Raw genomic sequence first — 25253 nt, forward strand, 5'->3', positions numbered from 1 at the left:
TAAACAAGAGTGGTCCATTCCATTCCATTCCGTCCGCCAGACCGAACGGTTACTTGGACGGAATATACACCGGCCACATAGTGAAAGATCCGCTTATTTAAGTTCTTCCATTGTCCAAAATTCCAGGAACGCATACAATTAGCTTAGCTCTCTCTCCATCTTAAATTTTTCTCTCAGTTCGTCGTCGTTATTCCCACGATACATCGCCTCTCTCGTCATGATCTCAGTATCGCAGCCAGTATGTCCGGCGGCGCAGCCAGTGGTAATCCGGAAGAATTTGCAGCGATCCCACGGCAGCAACAGCCAAGTCCTGGGAAACTCTCACCTTTAGTTGAAACCCAAAAGGAAAAGCAATGACTTTCACGAACCTGATCGTAGATGAAACGCTCCGCAACTCTCCTCACGGTCGCCGCATCCACAGCATCGATCCTGGCGAATAATTCCGCCAGGGGAATTCTACGACCATACGTGAGTATCTGCAAAAGTTACGGACACTGGAGTCAGCATTTTTTGTTTTCGCGCGAGGAAGTACCTGGCGTCCAATGTCCTCGGCGATGGGACTGGTACCATCGAGGTGAAGTAACAGGCAGGCCTTGAGCTGCATCCATCCAGAACCACGGTGTCGTTAGAACTAAATCGTGCTTCTGAAGGACTTTTGAGTAAAACCAACCTGGTTTCTAGCACGAATCACGTCATCCTCGCGAACATGGTAGACCATATGGGTCATCTCTCGCGTGATTACCCATGCAAGGTCGTCCAAAACGTCTGGCTGGAGAGGTCAGGGAGGAAATTAAGAGCGTTGCAAAAAAACTGAAACGAGAACAAAAAAAAAAGGAAAGAAAAAACAAACCTTTGCAACAGCGTAGACTCCAAATAATCCCGAGTCACTGTAGTTTGTGTTGAATGCCATGATACTCTCCGCGATATTGTTCGCTGACACCTTTTGGGCCATTTCTGACCTGTACAATCGGAAAAGTTGAAAGAGTGGACTCAAATCGTCACAGATACATACCCCATATGCTTCCCAGCTCCGGAATTCTTATTCCATGAGCCAAGCATCGTCTGCATAACCATCAAGGGAATGGAATCCGGGTCGGTCCATGAGGCTCCCTTGACAGCAATCGCAACATACGCCAGTGGAATATCATCGTCTCTAAACCTCACCTGTAAGAACAAAACAAGAAAATGTCAGCAGGAGCCTACAACAAGTTTGACAAAACTTACGTCGGACCCAGTAAAGAAAGCTGGTTCTTTCTCGATGAGATCGGCCGCTGTGGTGCCGTCGCTTGGAAGCGAGCCAAACAGCCTCTCAACATCCCGGACGAGGGCATCGTGATTCACAGCACCAGCAGCAGAGACAACCTGACAAGAAGACAAGATCAATGAAACAAGAGCACCACAGAACGAGATTTTACCATGCGTGGCCCTGTGTAATGCGTCGAGATATAGTTCTCCAGATCTTCCTTCGTGATGGAGCGGATGTTCTCCTCGGGTCCAAGGATTGTCCGGCCCAGAGGACTGTACTGGAAGGCAGTAGCATGCAAGTGATCAAACACCACTTCCTCCATCTGCCCTTCGACCTGATCAAGAACAAGAAAGGAAGAAAAAAAGCACTCAGAGAAACAAAAGAAAGAAGAAAAAGAAAAGAGCCTTTTTACCTCTTTCATCTCCCGGAGAATCACATTCCTCTCTCGCGCGATCCTGTCCTCGTCAAAGTTGGAGTTTTGGAGAATGTCGGCCAAGATATCCACGGCGACCGGCACATCCTTCTTGAGAACCTTGGCGTAGTACGTGGTCTGCTCGCGCGAGGTGTAGGCATTGAGATGGCCTCCCATATTCTCGATCTCCTCCTCCAGCTTTTGCATACTCCTCTTCTTGGTCCCCTTGAAGATCATATGCTCCAAGAAATGGGCGGTGCCATTGGTAGCATCCGTCTCGAATCGGCTGCCCGCATCGATCCACACCCCGACCGTGGCGGTCTCAGCTGCCATATTCGACTCGGTGGCGACGCGCAGGCCATTGGAGAGCGTGGTGATGCGCGTCGGGGGCGTGGCGAGGATGCTGCTGTGATCCACGGTGCTAGGGACGGGCGAGTTGAAGCGAGTGAAGCGCTCATCGGGGATGGTGAGCGAGGCGGCGGCGGCGGAGGAGGAGGCAAACCTGGAGTTCCAGCGGGCGGCCCGCCGCGCGGCAGCTGCCACAAGCCTGCTCATGGCCGAATGGAGTTGCCCTAGCGAGCTAGGGCTCTAGTGCAAAGGGGAAGAACTTTTGATTATTATAATTACCACTAATTAGTGCCTCAAAATTTTCTTGACACCTCATCTGAGAATTTGCTGTATACAACATTTCAATGGGGATGGAGTGAAATTGCAATTGTGAGAACGAAAAAAAACAAAGGCTTTCTTTCATATTTTTGAACACCCATGGAACAATCTAATAAAACAGTTACATATGTTTATAGAAATTATTATATAAAGTTAAAATATAAGTTAAAATAAAATTAAAAATAATATAATAAATATTTATTATAAAAATAATTATAGACGTCACATATTTTTATTATCAACAAATTTGGTTATGTAAATAGATTACAACTTAAATTTAATGGCTATAGAGAAACTATTTTATCCACTTTGGATTTAATAGCAATAAAAAAACATTTTATCTTAAATTTCATCTTGTTTTATGGTTACAAAGAAAACTTCTTGAGTTTTACAGCTACAAATTTTATTTTATGATTTCCTAATTAAAGGGAAAGAAATAAATTTTAAACTTAAATAAAATAATTAAGAAAGACTAAAATGATAAACAACAATATATAATAAAAAATTTATATATCTATATATCTTGATAAGAAACCTTTCTCTTGAAAACAAAGTATAAAATCATAGTAATTACTTACTAAGGATTTATGTTATCTTAAAATTGTACAATATTTATTCTTTATCAAGGTTATTACAACAATATTTTGTTATTACTAAAACCTAGATTAAATATCTATATTTAATAATGAAAGCTATTTATATTAGATTATGTGGTACCACTAGTAACAAAACAACTATAATTAAAGGTGTAAGATTTGTAAATACATGTATGTATATATATGTATTATCCTGCCTAGGTAATACACTAATTATAATACTAAAGTATATAGACTGTCCATTTGGAATTGAATTTAGTCCATCCATTTTTGTATATAAGCAAGAGTCTAAACCCTAATTAATATTCCTATTTTTATATCTTGAATACTCATATTAGTGGAGATGAAAGGCATTGCAATTTGTCCTTGAAGGGCAAAGCTTTTTGGCAATGCTTTGCTTTAGTTTTCGGGTTATGCTTTTTTGTTCTTATTTCTTCATTCTCTTTTAAATTTAGAACTATATTAGTTTTTTGCAAGATTTAGAATTTTAATTATCATTATGCTTATATTTACTTTTCTTGTGATTTTATTGCATTTTCTTCTTCTACTATGCCATGCCGTCATTGATCAAAGAGTATGTCACTTCAAGTTGCTACTCCATTGGATCAAACTTTTGGTGATGTAGGGTGTGATCATGTTGGTGTTATGCATATCCTTGGTGTGTTGTTGCCTCCAACTTCCATAGAACATGATTACATAGTTTGTTCTATTCTCAGTGTTCTACCATCTTATGTTCATGTAGAGTGAGATCGTGACATTAATTGGCAAGTTATAGATTATGCAATTTAATTATTGGAAAATGTTCGAAGATCAAGTTTATGGCAAGGCAATGTATATAAGCTCAAGTGAATTCCAGAATGTAATAATGAATTTGATTATTATGGAGATAGCTTTGAAGATGAAGTGAAGATTTCACGGGGTAGATATTAATCTTTCATTCTGTCATCTGATCTTTTCTTTTTCCCTTTTGCTCTTTCCCAACCTTTTCTTATGTTTTAGCTTAAGCCACCTTATCATATCCCTAGTATTTCTTCCTCATTTGTAGTGTTTTCTTCTTTTGGTATGTCAATCATTTATAACTTTTATGATTTTCATTCTTAATTTAATGTTGAGTTGAGTGTTTTCTATCCTTTTCATACTAATCTAGATGTTAGGTGTGTCTATAAAGTTGAGAATCTTGCTTTTGTTTCATTAATAGAGTCTTTGTGATCATGGGATGAGATTGTAAGCAACCAAAGGGAACGACTTGAGAGACGATCCATGGGGTTCAAATATAGAGGGAAAGGGCCCATGAATAAGAGTGCACCCCCTTTTCCAATCGGTTAAGGGTCTTGGGATAGTTGGAGTTAAGCGTCCTTGGGTTTGAATAGTACTGGGCTGGGTGACCTCCCAGGAAGTCCAAACGCAGGAGCTTACATTTGGTATCAGAGAGGGTCTTGGGTCCGACTCTGTTGGTTGGCTTAGGGGAATCGCACCACATGTTGATTGACATCTGGCTGGTCCAGTTTGCTCCCGCTGGGCTCGACCCGAGGGGTAGGGTGTCAAGAGAGCGAGGCTCTCGGGAGAGTTGCGGCTCTCAGCTTCCGTTCACGAGGGCGTGAACTTGCAGGGAAGCGTGGTGGATTGTAAGCAACCAAAGGGAACGACTTGAGAGACGATCCATGGGGTTCAAATATAGAGGGAAAGGGCCCATGAATAAGAGTGCACCCCCTTTTCCAATCGGTTAAGGGTCTTGGGATAGTTGGAGTTAAGCGTCCTTGGGTTTGAATAGTACTGGGCTGGGTGACCTCCCAGGAAGTCCAAACGCAGGAGCTTACAGAGATTTGGATATACTGTCACTGTGGATCCTTAGAACCTTGGGGGAAATAAAGATAAAATAACCATTGAGGGCTCTCTTATCAAGCAATTGCCCCTTTTCTAGTTAACTTAAGGGGAGAGAAATAGAGTGCATTACATGTGGTATTGGAGCAAATGGCATAGGTTCGATTCCCATTAATTAGTGGTTATTTAAAATATAATATACCCTTGAGCAAGATATATTCCTACTCCTAAATTTATATTTCTATCCCCAAATTTGAAATCTTATGTATTGGGCATCCATATATATGTCTTTCTTTTTGTGGAACATCCCAGACAAAGGTATCCACCATAGGACTACAATACAAGTGGATGACTAGTTGCCTTACATGGAATAGCTAATCTACATTATAAAAGGATTAGTAAATTTAATGCAAAAATAGTGGCCTACACAATTGAAAGATTTGTTATTTAAAATATAATATACCTTTGAAAAAGGTATATTCCTACTAAATTTATATTCCTACCCCTAAATTTGAAATTGTACATATTGGGCAATTGTGTAGGCCACCATTTTTGCATTGAATTTACCAATCCTTCCATTATGTAAATTAACTATTTTATGTGAGGCAACTAGTCATCCATCCGTACCATAGTCTTATGGTGAATACCTTCGCTTGGATGCTCCACAAAAGGAAGGACGTGTATATGGAGGAAGGATTGGTTACTTAAAATATAATATACCTTTGAGTAAGGTATATTCCTACTTCTAAATTTATATTCCTACCTATTGGGCATCCATAATACGTCCTTCCTTTTGTGGAGCATCTCAAATGAAGGTATCCACCATAGAATTACGGTACATGTAGCGCACGTGGTTTTGACCCTTTATCCTATAGTGATTTACCATAGGATAACACCATGAAGCAGACTCTAACCCTCTTTGTGCCATGTGACAGATGCCACGTGTCCATACCACGTGTCCATAGAAACCCGAGGTTCAGGGCCTTGGGCCACTGAACGAAGGAACGGTGCCAAACTCCCAAACACGAAGCCAAAGAGTGACGAAACCGAACCACGGAGCAACTCCCGAGCATAAAGCCCAAGGAGCAAAAGGACAGGAGCCCGGAGCAACTTGGAATAGTCTTAAAGTAACCAGCATCCCAATGCCAAGACCAGCACGCAAAACAGAGCTAAACGGAGTCTGGTGCTATTTCGGCATATCGGTGGCCTAACGCGAGGACATGGGTACTCCACCAGCTAGCATGGTGTGGAACTTAGACTTAGATCCAAGCTGGACGTAGAACAAGGACAGGCACGCAAGCGGGAGTTAGACTATGCCTCAAGTTGGTTGGCCATATTTTCCGACCTACCCACTATCCCTACTATACATTTGGAACCCCCCACAGCCCCCCCTTGAGGAACACACGCTTTGGGCTTTCACCCCAAGCCTCCCTTAGTATCAAGAGTTAGTCTTTGGGATAAGCTCAAAATTTACTAAATATGGAATATCTTTAGATTGCGAATTTGGATATGGGACAAACACCATTGTGTTTAGGCCGATCTCTACATTCTGTAGACATGTCAAATGAGCAAATCTAGACACTTTCCATAATTAGCATTTGGGACCGAAATGAGACTAACACAAAGGGCATGATAGTGAGGGTGTTTGGTAAACACGGTAAGCTATCACATACCGATATTAAGGGACTAATCTTAATACGCGAGGGTTCTTATCACTAGCTAGTGCAAGACATAACGAGACAGGAACTCCTTACCGGGTTATGTTTAGTTAATAACAAGTAGGAATTCTGTCTTTATGCTCATTCAGTCTAAGTACACTCGAAATGCCTGTAAGGAACCAACTCGCCGAGGTGTCGTAGGCTAAAGGAACCCCGAAAGCATGACCAAAATGACAAAGAGTTCATCGGATGGGACCAAGTCGAAGATCGAGTCCAAGACCGACTCTAGGACCGAGTTCGAGATCGAGTCCGGAATCAAGTCCGAGACCGACTCGGGGACCGAGTTCGAGTCCGAGTTCGAGACCGAGTTCGAGACGGAGTCCGAGATCCGAAATCGGGTCCGAGACCGAGTCCGAGGTCGAGTCCGAGGTCGGGTCCGAGATCGGGTCCGAGATCGAGTCCGAGATCAAGTCCAAAACCGAATCCGAAGTCGGATCCGAAATCGGGTCCGAGATCGAGCCAGAGACTAAGTCCAAATACTAATACGGGTCAAGGGGTGAAAGCCCAAAGCGTGCGTCTCCCAGGGGGGGGGGGCTGCAGGGGGTTCCAAAAGTATAGTAGGGATAGTGAGGTCCAGGAACCAGTTTAGAAGGGACTCTCCAGTGGGGCTCCCAAACTGACTTGAGGTTGGGACTGGGACCGAGGGGCCTTGGGTGGGAGTGAGCATGGACTTGGCTAGTGCCGGAGGGGCCATCCAAGGAAGTGCTCAAGAGCAGCTCCCACTCCCGAAAGGGAAACCGATTGCGGTGCTCCCGGCTCATATGGAGTGGTGCCCCACTTGAGTACCATGCGGCTCATTGGTCCTCGCCCTTCCTAGGGGCTTGGGCCTTCCTTCGGGATGGAAGTGGGGGGCGAGAGGTACCCATACCGGGCTGCTAGGCCACAGTGTTTTGCCCCGGCGTCCCGAAGCAAGTGTTGCACTCAAGACTTGGGATTTAGAGGGTCCCATGATCAAGTCTTGTGGTACCAAAGGATGTTAGGAACCTAGAAGCTTGGTGTGCTTGGCTGCTTGTGCTTGCGGGGAGTGTAGCCGAACCTTAAGTCCAGTCTAACCCGAGGAGGGGGATTGGGAGTGATTTGGGAATCCGTGGATGGATGGCTAACACTCCGTTGCTCGTGCAGTGAGTAGCTGAGACCAAGTAGGAGCTGGTACCATAGGCGAGAACCTTGGCAAGGGAACTTAGCAAGAGCTAAGGCGGTGTTGGACGGATAGACGAGGTAAGCTGGCAAATTGGAAAGGAAAAATTTGTGGCTTACAATTTGGTATCGGAGCCTTTATCTCAGTTCTAGCGAAGGATAGAGGCGGATTGCTGGGAGATGGCAAGGGCAGGGCGTAAGCGAACCCAGGCGGAGACGGAACCTCCGCCAGAGCTGGAGCCTCCGGTTGAACAAGAGGCTATGGATGAGGAATCCTTGCATGAGGAGGACTCCAGTGAGGAAACTTCCAAACAGGAGTCCGGTGGTGAGGTTCGGTCGTCCAAGGCGAGATTGGACGTGCTAGAAGGACAGTTGGCACAGACCAATGCCCTGCTAGAGACTCTCGTACGCAAGTTAAAGCGTGACGAGAAGCGGAAGAAAAAGCGAAAGACTGCGGATGCTGGCAGCGCAGAAGGTGCGGACCCTTCGGCAGGGACTGAGGCAAAACCAGACAAGGTCGAACAGACCGAAGTGGAATCAATCCCTCAGGCAGTTCCCAAGTACAAACCAAAGCCCCCACCGGTGTTCAAGGGAGTGAACGACTATAAGGTTGTGGAGGATTGGTTTTACGATATGGAGGACTACTTCCGAGCGTTGCGGTTACCGAGCTCGGAGAAGGTCCCATGTGCAAAACCATACTTGGCAGATAATGCCAAGTCTTGGTGGAGAACAACGGAGGCCAACGAAGGACCGGTGGCCACCTGGGACATGATGAAGGCGAGGATCCGCGCGACATACGTTCCTCCGAATGCCACTCTGCATCTGAGAGATGAGCTGAGTAGGCTGAAGCAGACTGGAACCATCCAGGAATATGTGAATGGGTTCATGGCCAAGAGGATACTTGTCACGGACATGGGGGATATGGATGCGTTCCATGCCTTTATATCAAGTTTGCAAACCTGGGCTCGCGGTGAGGTGATGCGCTGGAACCCGACCAACTACAAGGAAGCGTTGGATGCGGCCATCAAGGTGCATTTCAATGATAACCTGCGAAAGGGGAACACGACGGGGTCGGGATCCACGTTTCACAAAGGGGCCAAACCGAGGGGAACATATAGCAAGGGGAAATTCAAGAAGAGTTTCTCTAAGAATGAGTCCTCGGGGTTCCGGAAAGGCAAATCCGGTGGCCAGCGAGCGAGTACGTGGGGAAGTCAAGCGAAAAAAAGACAAACCCACGGATAAGAAGGTCAAGTCGTATAGCAACGTGGGCAACAACGTATGCTACAACTGCAGCGAAGCGGAACACTTCTCGAGGGAATGTCCCTACCCGAAGAAGGCCAGAGCCAATATGGCCATCAAGTCGGGTGAAGTCCAAACTGAGGTATGTGATCCAGTCCCTAACTCAAAGTTACTCATTACACGAGCAACTTTGGTAGAGAGTCGTTCGCGACATCTACTAGCCCTCCGAGGGAAGCTCGGAGGTAGCTTTGTTAAGATCCTTATTGACACGGGTGCTTCGGATAATTTTGTGGCTGCAGACATAGTCCGGCAAGCCGGACTAACGGTGCAGCGGCTAGGCGAACCAAGGACTATAGAGTTTGTTCAAGGTAGCCAAAGCACCGATGAGGTACTTCGACAAGCGAGAGTCGAAGTGGGGACATGGAAAGTGGACATGGATTTCACCGTCTTGGACATGGCGGGATTTGACGTGATCTTCGGAATGGATTGGTTTAATCGGTTCGTGGTAGCCCTGCATGGACAAGGTAGGAACCTTGTGGTATTGGCGAATGCCCAAGGAAGAAGATCTAGGGTGGAGGCCCAGGATCTAAAGGTAGGGCAAAGCAAGGCCAAAGAGTCATGCTTAAACCTGGTGTCCACGAGAGGACAACTCACTAAAGGAACTAAGGCAGCCTTTTTGTGCTTACTCTCGGTGAAGAGTGATAAAAAGACAAGAACGGAAGAAGTACCTTTAGTGATCCAGCAGGTGCTGGACCAATTCCAGGATACGATGCCGGAGGAGCTACCGGCGGGGTTGCCCCCCGCACGACCGATAGAACATAAGATTGAGCTGGTCGAGGGTGCTGAGGCGGTGGTTCGTCCACCCTATCGATTGAACGAAAAAGAACTCAAGGAGCTCAAAAGCCAACTAGAGGAGTTGGTGGACAAAGGGTATGTTAGGTTGAGCAAGTCGCCGTATGGGGCGCCGGTGTTATTTGTGAAAAAGAAAGATGGATCTATGCGCATGTGCATAGACTACCGGTTGTTCAACAAGTATACCAAGAAGAACAAGTACCCTTTGCCAAGGATCGAGGACCTGTTCGATAGGTTGGGAAAGGCAAAATACTTCTCGAGGATTGACCTAAGGTCAAGATACTACCAGATCAGGGTAGCTGAGGAAGATGTCGAGAAGACAACCTGTCGAACGAGGTATGGGAGCTTTGAGTTTTTGGTGATGCCCTTTGGGCTGTGCAATGCGCCGGCAACGTTTTCGGCGTTGATGAACCATATCTTTGTACCCTATCTGGATCACTTCGTGGTCGTCTATATTGACGACATCCTGATCTATAGCGAGACGCTAGAGGAGCATGCCGAACACTTGGTGAAGGTGTTTGAGAAACTAAGGGAACACAAACTGTATGCTAAAGAGAGCAAATGTGACTTTGCTCAACAAGAGGTAAAGTTTCTCGGGCATGTGGTGGGCCGGGACGGGCTCAAGGTGGACCCGGAGAAGGTCCAAGCGATCCAGGAATGGGAACGACCATCGAATGTACATGAGTTGAGGGCGTTTTTGGGGCTATGCAACTACTATCGAAAGTTTATCAGACACTATTCGAGAGTAGCCCTGCCCTTAACGGACCAAACAGGAAAAGGGAAGATGGTATGGACAGCGGAATGCGAGGCGGCATTCGTCCACCTCAAAGGGAAGTTGAGGAAGGCTCCGGTGTTGGCATTACCAGACTTTGGTAAGGACTTTGAGGTAGACACGGATGCTTCGGACTTTGCGTTGGGCGCAGTTTTGAAGCAAGACAACCATCCAGTAGCGTTCTTCTCGAAAAAGCTGGACAAGGCTCAACGGAAGTGGCCTGCCCACGAGAAGGAATTGTTTGCGGTGGTCAAGGCGCTCAAGGAGTGGCGACACTACCTTGGGAGACACTTCAAGGTTTACACGGACAATGTGGCAACGAAACACTTCTTGTCACAGCCCGACCTAAGGGGAAAACAAGGTCGGTGGGCTAATGCTTTGGCCGAGTTTGATTGCGAGATCCTGTACAAGCCTGGGAAGAGCAACACCGTGGCAGATGCGCTAAGTCGAAAAGCGAGCTTGAAGTTGGCGATATCTAGCGCGACAGCAACCTTTTGGGACGATGTGCGGACCGCATACGAGAGTGATGGTCTAGCACAAGAAGTGTTGCTGAGGAATCTGGAGGCACGGGAAGCTCACCAGAGAGGTGAGCTGCCAACGGAAGAGAAAACGGGCTATGCGGAACGCAACGGACTCATATATTACAAGCAAACGAGAGGTACCCATACCGGGCCACTAGGCCACGGTGTTTCGCCCCGGCGTCCCGAAGCAAGTGTTGCACTCAAGACTTGGGATTTAGAGGGTCCCATGATCAAGTCTTGTGGTACCAAAGGATGTTAGGAACCTGGAAGCTTGGTGTGCTTGGCTGCTTGTGCTTGCGGGGAGTGTAGCCGAACCTTAAGTCCAGTCTAACCCGGGGAGGGGGATTGGGAGTGATTTGGGAATCCGTGGATGGATGGTTAACACTCCGTTGCTCGTGCAGTGAGTAGCTGAGACCAAGTAGGAGCTGGTACCATAGGCGAGAACCTTGGCAAGGGAACTTAGCAAGAGCTAAGGCGGTGTTGGACGGATAGACGAGGTAAGCTGGCAAATTGGAAAGGAAAAATTTGTGGCTTACCAGAAGGGGAACTAAGGAAGGTAGCCTTGGAAGAGTGTCATGACGAACCTCTCGCGGGACACGGCGGAGTGCCCAAGACGATGGGCTTACTCAAAAGGAAGTATCACTGGCCAGATATGGCTAAGGACGTCCAAGACTATGTAAAGACATGTCCAACATGTCAGCAGGTCAAAGCCGTGACGAAGGCTAGTGGGGGCTTGTTGCAAAGCATCCCCATTCCAGATCGTCCGTGGAAATGTCTCACGATGGACTTCATCACGGGACTACCCCCAAGCGAGGGGTTCGATGCGATATTCGTGGTGGTGGACCGATTTTCAAAGATGGCACATTTCATACCCACCACAACGGCTGTGGATGCGGAAGGTGTGGCGAAGCTGTTCTTCGAACAAGTGGTTCGAGTGCGGGGAAGGCCGGAAGAGATTATCTCAGATCGAGATAAGATCTTCACCAGTAAGTTCTGGAGGACACTCCTAGAACAGTATCGCACCAAGTTGAAATTCAGCACGGCCTATCACCCACAGACAGGTAATGGGTATTGAGTCAAGATTGATGGCACTAACACTTCTTGACAGACGGACAAACGGAAAGGGTGAATAGGCAGCTGGAGGATTATTTGCGATGCTATGTCTCGGGAGACCAGACCGACTGGGTAAGTCATTTGGGACTTGCGGAAATGTGTTATAACAACTCACCACATTCGAGCATCGGGGTGAGTCCATGGGAAGTCATTAATGGGCGAGCTATTGAAGGTTCTGTGGAACTCGGCGTGGCCGAGTATCATGGAGAGTTACCCGCAGTGGAGGCATTCACGGCGGAAAGACTCAACATTTGGAATCTAGTGAGGGATTCCTTGGAACGAGCTCAACAAAGGCAAACTAAGTACGCGAACCAAAAGCGTCGAGATGTGGAGTTCCAAGCTGGGGAGAAGGTGTGGCTGAACACCAAAAACCTCAGACTACCAAGTGGGATCAGCCGGAAGTTGACCCAAAGGTAAAAATGCATGTATTCCTATAAATGAATTGATCTTGAGTTCCTCAAGCAGGTTCGCGGGGCCTTACGAAATTGAGGCTCGAATCGGTAAAGTGGCTTACCGACTCCGACTTCCTCGAGAGATGGGGAAGATGCATCCCGTGTTCCACGTGAACTTACTCAAGCCGTATTTTGAGGATCCGCTTCGCAAGGACCAAGTAAGACCTTTACCTGAGGTTATCCAAGGGGAGGAGGAATACGAAGTCGAGGCCATCCTCAATGCGCGCAAGAGCAAGCGACAAGGACGCGAGGTGAAAGAGTTCCATGTGAAGTGGAAAGGATTTCCACACTGCGAAGCAACATGGGAACCGGAGGAGAACCTAACGAACGCGCGAGATCTAGTGGAGGAATTTCTGCATGGCAGAACTCTATGTACTTATGCAAAGTTCAATTAAAAGTATCAATTTGAGAAGTTGAGCAATGGCATATGTTGGGACCCGAAGGCGCGCCGAAGGTAAGCTAATTAGCATGGGTTAGCTAGGTCGACCAGGCGTAGGGAGCTACGCCCGACTCCCTGCGGGGATGTCGAAACCGTAGACGTATTCTACGGAGGTTGGGTTCGAGTCCCAACCCCCTAGTAAAGCAAGGCTGGGTTCAAGTCCCGACCCCATACTAGGGCGTGGTGAGGGGAGGAGTATAGGGACACCTATATTCCGTTGTCATGGGCTCTTGGCCGGGGAGGCTAACTTAGGCACACCGCTAAGTGGGGGGATGCCCCCGGAGACATGGTCAACAAGTCGTAGGATAAAACGAGACGTTCGATGTGGGCATCGAACTTCTTCTATGGGTGGTGGAGTTGTAAGGAACCAACTCGCCGAGGTGTCGTAGGCTAAAGGAACCCCGAAAGCATGACCAAAATGACAAAGAGTTCATCGGATGGGACCAAGTCGAAGATCGAGTCCAAGACCGACTCTAGGACCGAGTTCGAGATCGAGTCCGGAATCGAGTCCGAGACCGACTCGGAGACCGAGTTCGAGTCCGAGTTCGAGACCGAGTTCGAGACGGAGTCCGAGATCCGAAATCGGGTCCGAGACCGAGTCCGAGGTCGAGTCCGAGGTCGGGTCCGAGATCGGGTCCGAGATCGAGTCCGAGATCGAGTCCAAAACCGAATCCGAAGTCGGATCCGAAATCGGGTCCGAGATCGAGCCAGAGACTAAGTCCAAATACTAATACGGGTCAAGGGGTGAAAGCCCAAAGCGTGCGTCTCCCAAGGGGGGGGGGGCTGCAGGGGGTTCCAAAAGTATAGTAGGGATAGTGAGGTCCAGGAACCAGTTTAGAAGGGACTCTCCAGTGGGGCTCCCAAACTGACTTGAGGTTGGGACTGGGACCGAGGGGCCTTGGGTGGGAGTGAGCATGGACTTGGCTAGTGCCGGAGGGGCCATCCAAGGAAGTGCTCAAGAGCAGCTCCCACTCCCGAAAGGGAAACTGATTGCGGTGCTCCCGGCTCATGTGGAGTGGTGCCCCACTTGAGTACCATGCGGCTCATTGGTCCTCGCCCTTCCTAGGGGCTTGGGCCTTCCTTCGGGATGGAAGTGGGGGGCGAGAGGTACCCATACCAGGCTGCTAGGCCACGGTGTTTCGCCCCGGCGTCCCGAAGCAAGTGTTGCACTCAAGACTTGGGATTTAGAGGGTCCCATGATCAAGTCTTGTGGTACCAAAGGATGTTAGGAACCTGGAAGCTTGGTGTGCTTGGCTGCTTGTGCTTGCGGGGAGTGTAGCCGAACCTTAAGTCCAGTCTAACCCGGGGAGGGGGATTGGGAGTGATTTGGGAATCCGTGGATGGATGGCTAACACTCCGTTGCTCGTGCAGTGAGTAGTTGAGACCAAGTAGGAGCTGGTACCATAGGCGAGAACCTTGGCAAGGGAACTTAGCAAGAGCCAAGGCGGTGTTGGACGGATAGACGAGGTAAGCTGGCAAATTGGAAAGGAAAAATTTGTGGCTTACAATGCCTAGTTAACTTCACTAGCACAAGAGGGGCTAATAAAGGGTCTAACAATAACGACCTTCTGCCATCATGGCAGTAAGGAAAGAGTGTCCGTAAGGACTAGTCGACAGGTAACTTTCGATACCCGAAGTCACATTCGCGACAGTACAGGTGGATGATTAGTTTCTTCACATGGAATAATTAATTTACACAATGGAAGGATTGGTAAATTTAGTACGAAAATAAAGTTGTTGGTTCCCCTTGGCTTAGTAAAAGTTGTTAATCAATAATCAATAAGGATATTGACATCTTTGAAAGCTTAGTAAAGGTTGTTAATCAATAGTCAATAAAGACAATAACATCTTTTGAAGGGGGGGTGAGCATAACATATATAATCATAAGATGAGATTTAGATTTATTGTGACCATGAATCCTTAGAACCTTAAAGGATAAATGGGGATAAAATAGCCACTAAAGGCTCTCTCATGCCCTTTTTAAATTGGTTTAAAAAGAAAGAGATAAAGTGCACTATAGTTTTGGTGTTGACTATTCCTTTGTTCCAAGAGTTAACTCACTTTAGCTAAAGTTTTAGGTTGAATGTATGTCCTCACTTGTGAGTGTTATTGAGAGCTTTTGCTTTATCGTTACTGCTGAGGAATTTATATATTCCTTTGAGAGTATGAACGTTGTTATTAATTTTCCTATCTCAAGTGTTGAGGAGGTTGAGCATGGTGAATTTTTGTTTATATTGTGGTGGCTGAAGTATTTTTCCAAGCTTTGAATATATGTCCTTCTTTTGATTTCCCTATTTTTTCATTGCTAGTTATTATAAATTCCTCTTTATCCACTTTTTCTTCTTTTATAATTATTTTTCCTTAATTATTCTCATTTTCTCCTTTCTGCTCTGACACTTCAAACTTTTTTTTCTTCGGAAAAGGGGGTAGAAGGGATGGACAGGAGTCTAGCCCTGACAATGGAGTGAGGATGAGTGAATATGATAGTGGAGCGAGGATAAACAACATAGATTGTGGAGTGAGTATAGTGAGTCCGATTAAAATATTTAGCCCCAATGTAGTGAGCCGAACAAATGCAATAGTGAAGTGAGGCCAAACATAAATAGCGAAGTGAGGACAAACATAATAAGTCTAAATAAAATTAATGCTTCAAAACATTTTTGCCTTCAAAGAGGGGATAAGAAGGATATAGAGGATGAATGGATTGATTTCGATTTTTCATATGTAATGCTAGACAAGGATGATGGTTTTATTTATAGTCCTAAGTCTGAGTTAATGGTTGTCTTGGAGGATCATTGACATGCAAACTTAGAGATGGGATGTATTGTTTGCTATAATGGTGCTCTATAAATTGTAGTAGCTCCTAAAGTCCTTTATTTTGGTTCAAAATTACGGTTGTATAGTTAATTTAAGCATTTTGGAATTATATTTGAAATTGCAATTGATTCACTAAGATTCCGTAGTCGGCTGATTCTTATGCCATGGCTTTCAATTTTATTTCAATCATGATTATTAACAACTTTATTGGTGGTATTGTGTGAGTTTCACATTCTTGTAGTAATTTATAATTGCCTAACAGAAGCTATAGATGTTCCACCTGACTTATTATCATCACCTTTTCATCATCCGGAGGGGAGGATGGTGTAAAGTTTTGTAAATACATATATGTATATACATGTATTACCCTACATAAGTAATACAATGATTATAGTACTAAAGCATATAGATCGTTCATTTGGGATTGAGTCTGGTCCATCTATTTTTGTATATAAGTAGAGATATCCTGAGCACTCATAAAAATACTAAAAAAATTAATAATACATTACATTTATAAATAGAGTTTTTTGTATTTAGAAAGTAACTTCAATACATTGCCTAATGTAACCCTAACAACATATTATTCTCGGAAGCCAAAAAATAATTCTATTAAACCCTCTAAATACTATATTTATTTCAAAAGAAAGGATAGATAATCAAAGTATGAAAATATATAAATTAGTTGTTGAATATATGAATCTATCAATGCCTTAATCATGCTTTATCAAGAGGAAATATATATCTTAGTATCAAATATAATTTATCATAAGTTAAAGTTCACAATTTAAAAAATCCTTACCCCTTAAAAGTAAAGTATTCTTAGTGTTGTACTCCTGCCCTAATTATTAGATACATTAAATGCTTATTTTTCTAGTATTTTCCTTGATTACTAAATAAATTTAATATATGTATTAAAGATAAATTGAAAAAGAGGTGGTTAATTTCTATATATACATAAAAATTGATACCCTTTACATATTTCATAAAGATTATATACATGATGTATGTATGTATTTACAATTGGGAGAAGGTAATCAATCTTTCACCCTAAAATAATATTAGGAATAAAGGTCCTACTGAGATTTGAACTCAGATTGTTGGAGTCAGAATCCAAAGTCATGACCACTAGACCATAGGACCACCTCGCTCTGCCCTAAAGCTCCCCTCGCAACGAACACTTTTGACCTAATGGATTAAGCTAATCGTTCTTCCGTGCGATGGTGAGGCGGGCGACGGCTATGGCGGCCGTTCCTCAATCGTGACGCCATGGAGGAGCTGCGAGGAGCGAGCCGATTGCGCCAACACAATGTCGAGGTATGGCGTCGCTACGACCGCAATGTGGGACCAAAAGCTTCATTCTCGCAGCGCCATGAATGAAGCTGGCTTGGCCGTGGCTTATGCCGTTTGCTGCTCTCGCAGGGTTTGGGCGCAAGCCAGCGAGTTTGAAGTATAATTTTTTGGAGGCATCTCTCTTTTGTTTTTTTCTCGCGGGGAGAGGAGCAAAAAGAAAGAGAAAAGAAGATGATGTGCCACTGTTCGAGGGAGCAATTCATGTTCGAGGAGAGCATGAGCTCTCCGGAGGCCGCGAACGCTTCCATGGACGCGGCCGCCAGCGGCCTCTCCGCGAAAACCATGGAGGGCGAGGCAAAGCTAGACGAAGGCAACATCGAGGAGGCCGAATCGTCGCTCCGGGAAGCTTTGTCTCTCAATTTCGAGGTACTCGGTCATTTTTTCTCTGCTCTTTCTTTCGCTTTTCCAAAGAGAAGAAGGCCCTCTTGAACGAACTTGGCATTGGAATGTAGGAAGCGAGAGCATTGCTGGGAAGGCTTGAGTATCAGCGAGGGAATGTGGAGGCCGCGTTGCAAGTTTTCGATGGTATAGATATCACCACCATTGTTCCGAGGATGAGACACTCTCTCGCGGAGAGGGGCCGGCACCGGCGTGGGCGATCTCGGACGGAATCCGGCCAGAGCATATCGTTGCATGCTGCGAGCCTTTTGCTCGAGGCGATCTACTTGAAAGCGAAGTCCTTGCAGAAGCTCGGCCGCCTGAACGGTGAGAGAAGTTTTGTTTAATGCTCTCGAAAGTTGACAGTTGTTTTTTCCTTCAGATGCTGCTCAGGAATGCCGAAGTATTTTGGATACGATCGACTCGGCATTGCCGCAGGGGATTCCAGAAAGTTGGAGCGGCAGTAAGCTCCAAGACATCGTGAGCAAAGCTGTGGAGCTTTTGCCGGAGCTCTACAAAGAGGCGGGATTATATCAGGAAGCCATCTCTGCGTACCGGCGAGCTCTACTTAATCCCTGGAACCTGGACTCCGAGTGCTCGGGAAGGATTCAGAAAAGCTTTGCGGTGTTGCTGCTGTATGGTGGAGTCGAGGCTGGAGCTCCGAGCTTAGCAGCACAGGTGGAAGGCGCCTTCACTCCGAAAAACAACGTAGAAGAGGCAATTCTCCTGTTCCAGATCCTCCTCCGGAAGAACACTTTGAGAAAGCTTCCATGGGACTACACCATCATGGAACATCTCTCGTTCGCACTTTCCATCTGTGGTCAGTCGTACGCCTTGGCCCAGCAGTTCGAGGAAGTGTTACCAGGAACTTATGGCAGATCCGATAGGTGGTACAACCTTGCTCTCTGCTACAGTGCCGCGGGACAGGGGAAAACAGCGGTAAACGTCTTGAAGAAATCGCTCAGCCACCTCGAGCGGCCAAACGACGTTCCATCGCTTCTTCTGGCCGCAAAACTGTGCGTTGAGTCCCCGGATCTTACTCGCGACGGAGTGGAATATGGCCGAAGAGCGATCCTGTTCTCGGAAGGGAAGCTTGGATATCTCAAGGGGAGATCGCGTCACCTGCTCGGCGCTGCGCTTGGGAAAGAGGCCAGGAATGCCAAGTCTGACGCGGAGAGGTGCGCTCTCGAAGACGACGCGCTACGAACGCTGCAAGACGCAGTTGCCATCGAGAAAAAGGATCCTTACGCCATTCTGGACTTTGGCATGGAGTCTGCGGAGAAAGGAGATCTCAGTACGGCACTGGACTGCGCAAAGTCATTCCTTGAGCTTACCGGCGGCTCCTCGATCATAGCGTGGCGCTTTCTGGCTCTGGTTCTATCCGCTCAACAGCGACACGTCGATGCGGAGGTGGTGATCAATGCTGCTCTGGAAGAAACTGCAAAGTGGGAGCAAGCAGAGCTCCTCCGGACGAAAGGAAAGCTCCAGCTCGCTCAGATGCAAACTAGCGAGGCGATCAAGACTTTCATGCTGCTGCTGGCTCTTGTCCAGGCGCAGAGGAAAACTACTGGATCATCTTCCAAGGTAGGCACTCTTATCTCCTTCGCTTTCATCTTTTCTCTCTCTCTTTTCGCTAGCCATTTTCATGAATGATGAATTTCGCAGAATGGAGGCGACAGCGTATCAGAAGTTGAAGTTTGGCAAGATCTGGCCGGCGTTTATACATCGCTGTCGCAGTGGCGTGACGCGGAGATGTGCTTAGAAAAAGCACAGGCTTTTAAAAAGTCTCCTGCTGCAACATGGTTCCAGACAGGTACTCTGATCATGCATTGATTCCGTTACATAAAGAACCAAAACTTGCGTTTTTTTCTTCGTCCAGGATATCTCTACGAGTGCCGTGGCCAAGAGGAGCAGGCCATGGCTTCGTATAACAACGCTCTGTGCGTGGATCCTGACCACGTCCCGAGCCAAGTAGCTCTCGGAGGCGCGCTCAAGCGCAGCGGCAGCAAAGCTTTCCCGGTTGCCAGGAGCTACCTCACGGCAGCGCTGCGTTTGGAGCCAAAGAACTACCTCGCGTGGTTTAATCTCGGACTCGTCCACGAAGAGGAGGTCCGGCTCAAAGACGCGGCTGCATGCTTCCAGGCCGCATACTTGCTCGAGCAGTCGGCTCCGGTGGAGAAATTTAGCACTCTACGATAGAGAACCCGGCACAGAGTTTTAACCTCGTCGACAAGCTTGTAGCATTCAAGCGATGGCCAGCCACGAAGTTTTGGACTACAACCGGTAGGCAAAGTTCGCAAGGTTCTTTTATTTTTCTTAGTTTCTCACTTTGTGTACACTTTGTTTGTAACAATGTATCATTCTAACATTTCTTCGAGTCCAAAAAATTCTTTTTTCTTCAGAATGCCTTTTGAGTTTTTCTGTTTTTCGTGGGCTTTTCTTTTTTTTTCTCGGAGCCAAGTTCCTTTTTTTTGTTCTTTTCTGTACACTTGTTTGTAACAATGTATCATTCTCACAATTCTTCGAGTCCAAAAGCAATGCATTGATTATTTCTTTTTTCATGGGCTTGCAAAGTTCTTATCATTCTAATCCAAAAAAATTCTTTTTTCAGCTAAGCAATGCATTGATTTTTTCATGGGCTTTTCTTTTTTCTTTTGGAGCTATTAAGTTGGAGAGCTATGGCGGACGGTGGATACGTAAGCACCTGGCGTCGCGATAAGGAGGGCCAAAGTTCGTGATAAGGCGAATCGGGTGGTAGCCATGCGCTGTGGAGCAGGACAAATTTAGGGTTAGGGCTTTTAAATGGTTTTTCTGTCCTTTTTCGTGGGCTAGGGTATGCCGCCATCGCCGGTGGCGTGAAGAAATTCGCAGCCCCTCGCGACGACAATCGAGCAGCAGCTGAGCTATGGAGCCGGCCGCCGCTGATGGAATTCCGGAAGCCACGGCCGATTTACCCGAGGAATCGAAGAATGCCGCCTTGGAAGAATCGGCAGCTTCTCCGGGTAAGATTGAGGCGGCCGTGAGCGATTTCCCTGGCGAGAAGGAGGTGTCGTCGCCGATTCCAATCCGGGCGCCCGTGTCAGAGGATGTGGAGGACGGCGGCGACAGCACTGGCAGCGGCGAGAGCTTCGACAGTGCGCTGGAGAGGATGGCTGGGTCTTCCACTGCGAGCTTTGACAGTGCTGCCAGCCCGCGGGCCCAGGTGATTGAGGAGTCGGACACCGCCAGGGTGATGCCCAAGGCAGTGCTTTCTTCCGAGGATAAGAGAGGAGGGAGCTCCAGCAGTAGCTCCAGCAGTAGCAGCAGCAGTGATGATGACGAAGAGGGTGAGAAGGGAGTGGAGTCGACTGGAGAGACTGGGGACTTTGACGATTCCGCCATGCCTGTGGCCAAGGTGTCTACCGAGGATTTGGAATCCGAGCAAGCTGACGAGCCAGTGGAGAAGATAGGAGATATGGATGGTGAGGAAGAAGAAGGAGAGGAGGAAACGAACCCGGAGCCCGAGGCGGTGGAGCCTCAGTCGGCTCAAGGCTTGCGAGTGAGTACCGATGATTTTGACACTAAGGTAGCTGACGAAGATGAGCCTCGAGCGATTGAGGAGCCTCAATCGGCGGAAGGCTTGCGGGTTCTGGGAGCTGACGACGATGGTCCCGAAGGAAGCGATGAGCCGATGATTGCTGAGAAGATAGAAGAACCAGCTGAGAAGATAGAAGGTGAGAAAGTACACGAGGAACCTCAAACCGAAAGAGTGGAAGGGGGACCAGTAGCTGAGGAAGTGCAAGCAGGACCAGAGGAACAACCAAAAGAACCAGGAAAGGAACCAGTAAAGGAACCAAGCGACATTGTTGATCGCATCGAAAACGGTAAAGTTTTTTATTCCTCCTGTGGTGTATTTATTCATACTGACATGGACTACTTCCCAGATAAGAAGCCCGAGGATGATGAGAATGAAAAGCATGAAGAAGTAGATTATAAGAAGCCCGAGGAAGCTGGGAATGAAAAGCATGGAGAAGCAGATGTTATTGGCTCGGCTGCAGAGGCAGTAAGGTCCCAGGAGGAGCGTGAACCAGTGCCTGAGACGGATTCTGACGAGGAGGAAGAGGAAGAGGTTGATACGAGTGCAGCGTTGAGAGCTTTCGCTCAAGCTGCTGCAGCAACTGAGACGCCGTCACTTGGTTCTGCCGGTCCTTCACTGCCTGCCAAGCCGACAGCGACGCGGCTGTTGTCTTCGATTGAGGGAGCACGGAACACTCAAGTAGCTGCTCACAATCCTTCTGGCGGCTCTGAAACTACAACAGCTGTTGAGGCCGCTGACACCAATGGAGAACCGAATGACGAGAACGTGGAAACACGAGAAAAGTTGCAGATGATACGGGTGAAGTTCTTGAGACTTGCCCAGAGGCTGGGACAGTCTGCGAACAACGCTGTGGTGGCACAAGTCCTCTACAGGCTTGGCCTAGCCGAGCAGTTGAGAGGGGGGCGCAGCTCAAGCAGGAATAGCGCTTTCCGTTTTGAGAGAGCAAGTGCTATCGCGGAGGAACAGGAAGCGGCTGGCCAGGAGGAGCTGGACTTTACTTGCACCATTATGGTCCTTGGGAAATCAGGAGTTGGCAAGAGTGCCACCATAAATTCTCTCTTCGACGAGGCAAAGACCGAGACGAATGCTTTTGCATACTCGACGAAGAAGGTGCAGGAGATTACTGGCACGGTTCATGGAATCAAGCTGCGAGTTATCGACACTCCTGGACTGCTACCTGCCGTGGCCGATCAACGCCACAATGAGAAGATCATGGCATCCGTCAAGCGGTTTATCAAGAAATCTCCTCCAGACATTGTACTCTACTTCGACAGGCTCGACATGCAGAGCAGGGACTATGGTGATCTTCCACTGCTCCGGACTATCACAGATACTTTTGGAGCTGCCATTTGGTTCAACGCGATAGTTGTCCTGACGCATGCTTCTTCGGCTCCTCCCGATGGACCCAACGGCCTTCCTCTCAGCTACGAGATGTTTGTTGCACAGCGCTCGCACGTTGTTCAGCAGACTATTCGTCAAGCAGCGGGTGATATGAGACTTATGAACCCGGTGTCGCTTGTGGAGAATCATTCAGCTTGCAGAACGAACAGGTCCGGCGAGAGGGTTCTTCCCAATGGACAAGTTTGGAAGCCTCAACTTTTACTACTGTGCTTCGCATCAAAGATACTGGCGGAAGCGAATTCTCTCCTGAAACTTCAGGAGAGCACTCCCGGCAAGCCATTCATGCGGTCCAAGGTTCCTCCACTTCCATTCCTGCTGTCGTCGCTGCTTCAGTCGCGGCCTCCGCTGAAGCATTCCGACGAGAATGCGGTTGGCGAAGACGACACTGATGATGATATTGAGGACGTGGAAGACTCTGATGAGGAAGACTACGATGAACTTCCTCCATTCAGACGCCTCACGAGGGACGAGCTGGATCAACTTGACAAATCGAGCAGGGACGAGTACTTTGAGGAGCTGCAGATGAGGGAGAAGCTCTTCCAGAAGAAGCAGTGGAAGGAAGAGATTCGACGGCGCAGGGAGATGAAGAAACGCGCGGCATCGTCTGATTCTGCCGAAGAGTATCCGGCTCCAGTTGACGACGGCTATGACGATGACAACAAGTCGGCACCGGTCCCAGTGCCACTTCCGGATATGCAACTGCCGCCTACTTTCGACTCCGATAATCCTGTTCATCGGTACCGCTACCTTGAAACTGCAAGTCAGTGGCTTGTGCGTCCTGTGATGGACTTGCATGGCTGGGACCGTGACAGCGGCTACGATGGCTTCAACATGGAGCGTATGTTCACGTATGGCAAGATCCCAGCGTCTCTCAGCGGCCAGGTGACGAAGGACAAGAAGGAAGCCAACGTGACGCTCGAGTGCGCGGCATCGATGAAGCACGGAGAAGGGAAGGTGTCGCAGGCCGGTTTCGACGTCCAGACGGTGGGGAAGGACTTCTCCTACACGCTGAGGAGCGAGACAAGGTTCAGCAACTTCAAGAAGAACAAGACGATCGCCGGCCTAGCGATGACGATGATCGGCGACACTCTGGCTTACGGGATGAAGATCGAGGACAGGCTGATGATCGGGAGGAGAGTGAAGGTGGTGATGAACGGGGGCGCGCTCACCGGGAAGGGAGACACTGCCTATGGAGGCACGGTGGAGATCAGCCTGAGGGACAAGGATTTCCCGCTGGGACGATCGCTCTCGACGTGTGGACTGTCGGTGATGAACTGGCACGGCGATATGGCTCTCGGGGGTAACTTACAGTCGCAGTTCATGGTCGGGAAGACAATGGTGGTGGCTCGCGGCAATCTAAATAACCGTGGAGCTGGGCAGATCACTATTAGGCTGAGCTCCTCGGAGCAGCTCCAGATCGCTCTCATCGGGGTCATGCCACTCATCAAGGCTCTCTTCAACTCCAAGTTTGGAACCGGCCAGCAAGCTTGACGAGGTTTGCTGCTATTGCTACTGCTTTTTCTTCTTACTGCTGCTGCTACGCTCCAGGGACGCTTTATGTTTGGATGTTTTTTTCGCTTCTTTTCTTTCGTTATTCTAGCTCCATAAGTTCGTGTGTTGTGTGATTGGTTGACAGTTGCACAGCACAGGAAGGATGTGAACAAAACAAGTCTGCTGACAGGCAAGACTTTTTTGTAGTTTTATATTTTGTTTCGTTTCATGCAGCGTCGTTTCGTGTTTGTGACGAGCTTTTCTCTCACCAGGTTTTTGCAAGGAAAGAAGAGGAGAGAAAAAAGCTTTGCCATAAGTTTTGGCTGTGCTGGGTGGCTGCGTCGCCGTCGTGCCGGCCCGGCAACCCCGAGTTGGCTCCAGATGGCCGAGAGAATCGAGCAGACGAGACCGAGTTTTTTGGCCGGGCCGGCCAGAGAAGAGAAAAGACCTCTCCGAAGGAAGCAACGACGAAACTTGGGTGAAAGACTCACAAAAGAGGGTCGTCGGGATGCACGTAGGGGGCTGCTGCGAGATATGATCTTGGGCGCTGCTCGGGCTTGAGAATTTGGCGACGCAGTACGCCAGATCTCTCGAGCCGCGAGGAAAAATCCAGTTTTGATGGGTCTAGAGGCGGCGGCGGCGGTGGATCCGGCGGGTGCTGGCTTCATGGACTACTTCCCGGTGATGGCCAGGCGGCTGGGCGAGCAGGACTTCATGGAGGAGCTGTGCAAGGGGTTCGAGCTCCTGGCGGACCCGGCGACGGGGACGATCACGCTGGGCAGCCTCAAGAGGAATGCGGCGCTGCTGGGGCTGGAGGAGCTGGGCGAGGAGGAGCTCCGGGCGATGGTGGTGCAGGGGGACTACGACGGCGATGGCGCGCTCAACCAGCACGAGTTTTGCATCCTCATGGTGAGAATGAGCCCGTCGCTGCTGTGCGAGGCCGAGGAGTGGCTCGAGGACGCCATCGGGGACGAGCTCCTCGAGGAATTTGGGGATTGGGCCATGGACGAGGACGACTGCGGCGCAGGTTCTCTGTAGCCACTCCTCTGTGGGGACGAAGAACGAATATTCGCCCTGGGTAGCATAGGCCTGAATATTCGCTAGGGCTGGATATTCCTTGGGATATTTTTTTTCTTGTTGGGTGGGTGGTTTCCATCGTTGGAATCAATATAACGTTTCTTGAAAGAAATGCTCTGGAAGGATAACAACGAAATAGCTGCCCGGGCAAGGGAATATCTACCGCGCCGGAATGAAT

At 48.0% G+C, this 25253-nt stretch overlaps 4 protein-coding genes and 1 non-coding gene across 10 annotated transcripts; 3 read left to right on the forward strand and 2 right to left on the reverse strand.

Moving 5' to 3' along the window:
- Window positions 1-86: 86 nt before the first annotated feature.
- LOC9660289 (probable mitochondrial-processing peptidase subunit beta, mitochondrial) lies at window positions 87-2243 on the reverse strand. The gene is made up of 9 exons (XM_002969453.2): window positions 1659-2243; window positions 1416-1580; window positions 1225-1362; window positions 1013-1164; window positions 851-959; window positions 671-769; window positions 533-598; window positions 369-476; window positions 87-310 (listed from the first exon to the last, which is right to left on the reverse strand). The coding sequence occupies exons 1-9, from the start codon at window positions 2211-2213 to the stop codon at window positions 224-226; spliced, it is 1479 nt and encodes a 492-aa protein (XP_002969499.1). The 5' UTR covers window positions 2214-2243; the 3' UTR covers window positions 87-223.
- A 14626-nt stretch (window positions 2244-16869) lies between these two features.
- Window positions 16870-16941, reverse strand: TRNAQ-CUG. The gene has a single exon. It is a non-coding gene; the product is annotated as a tRNA-Gln (tRNA).
- A 44-nt stretch (window positions 16942-16985) lies between these two features.
- LOC9660290 (protein NPG1) lies at window positions 16986-19916 on the forward strand. 2 transcript variants are annotated; one of them, XM_024674294.1, is made up of 6 exons: window positions 16986-17115; window positions 17167-17517; window positions 17604-17856; window positions 17912-19113; window positions 19195-19342; window positions 19409-19916. In XM_024674294.1, the coding sequence occupies exons 2-6, from the start codon at window positions 17323-17325 to the stop codon at window positions 19726-19728; spliced, it is 2118 nt and encodes a 705-aa protein (XP_024530062.1). In that variant the 5' UTR covers window positions 16986-17115; window positions 17167-17322; the 3' UTR covers window positions 19729-19916. The 2 variants fall into 2 exon arrangements, with proteins under 2 accessions (XP_024530062.1, XP_002969261.2); XM_002969215.2 differs by having other exon boundaries at window positions 17221-17517.
- Window positions 19917-20300: 384 nt separating this feature from the next.
- LOC9659490 (translocase of chloroplast 120, chloroplastic) lies at window positions 20301-24314 on the forward strand. 5 transcript variants are annotated; one of them, XM_024674293.1, is made up of 4 exons: window positions 20301-21392; window positions 21453-24002; window positions 24144-24188; window positions 24271-24314. In XM_024674293.1, exons 1-2 carry the CDS (start codon window positions 20435-20437, stop codon window positions 23996-23998), a joined length of 3504 nt encoding a protein of 1167 aa, XP_024530061.1. In that variant the 5' UTR covers window positions 20301-20434; the 3' UTR covers window positions 23999-24002; window positions 24144-24188; window positions 24271-24314. The 5 variants fall into 5 exon arrangements, 4 of the variants coding, with proteins under 4 accessions (XP_024530061.1, XP_024530060.1, XP_024530059.1 ...); XR_002992295.1 differs by having other exon boundaries at window positions 21453-24188; window positions 24271-24312; XM_024674292.1 differs by lacking the exon at window positions 24271-24314 and having other exon boundaries at window positions 24144-24246.
- On the forward strand, window positions 24282-25183 carry LOC9659491 (calcium-binding protein KIC). Its single transcript, XM_024674297.1, has one exon. The coding sequence runs from the start codon at window positions 24617-24619 to the stop codon at window positions 25034-25036; it is 420 nt and encodes a 139-aa protein (XP_024530065.1). The 5' UTR covers window positions 24282-24616; the 3' UTR covers window positions 25037-25183.
- The last annotated feature ends 70 nt before the right edge of the window (window positions 25184-25253 follow it).

The sequence above is a fragment of the Selaginella moellendorffii genome, unplaced genomic scaffold (genome assembly GCF_000143415.4).
Source record: "Selaginella moellendorffii unplaced genomic scaffold, v1.0 SELMOscaffold_12, whole genome shotgun sequence".
In the NCBI taxonomy this organism is placed as follows: domain Eukaryota; kingdom Viridiplantae; phylum Streptophyta; class Lycopodiopsida; order Selaginellales; family Selaginellaceae; genus Selaginella; species Selaginella moellendorffii.

Coding starts and splice junctions, on each gene's coding strand:
- LOC9659491 (XM_024674297.1), top strand. CDS start 24,617: ATGGGTCTAGAGGCGGCGGCGGCGGTGGATCCGGCGGGTGCTGGCTTC.
- LOC9660289 (XM_002969453.2), bottom strand. CDS start 2,213: ATGAGCAGGCTTGTGGCAGCTGCCGCGCGGCGGGCCGCCCGCTGGAAC. Junction 1,363..1,415: donor ATTACACAGGGCCACGCATG/GTAAAATCTCGT, acceptor TCTTCTTGTCAG/GTTGTCTCTGCTGCTGGTGC. Junction 599..670: donor TGATTCGTGCTAGAAACCAG/GTTGGTTTTACT, acceptor GGATGGATGCAG/CTCAAGGCCTGCCTGTTACT.
- LOC9659490 (XM_024674293.1), top strand. CDS start 20,435: ATGGAGCCGGCCGCCGCTGATGGAATTCCGGAAGCCACGGCCGATTTA. Junction 21,393..21,452: donor TGTTGATCGCATCGAAAACG/GTAAAGTTTTTT, acceptor ACTACTTCCCAG/ATAAGAAGCCCGAGGATGAT.
- LOC9660290 (XM_024674294.1), top strand. CDS start 17,323: ATGATGTGCCACTGTTCGAGGGAGCAATTCATGTTCGAGGAGAGCATG. Junction 17,518..17,603: donor CTTTGTCTCTCAATTTCGAG/GTACTCGGTCAT, acceptor ATTGGAATGTAG/GAAGCGAGAGCATTGCTGGG. Junction 17,857..17,911: donor GAAGCTCGGCCGCCTGAACG/GTGAGAGAAGTT, acceptor TTTTTCCTTCAG/ATGCTGCTCAGGAATGCCGA.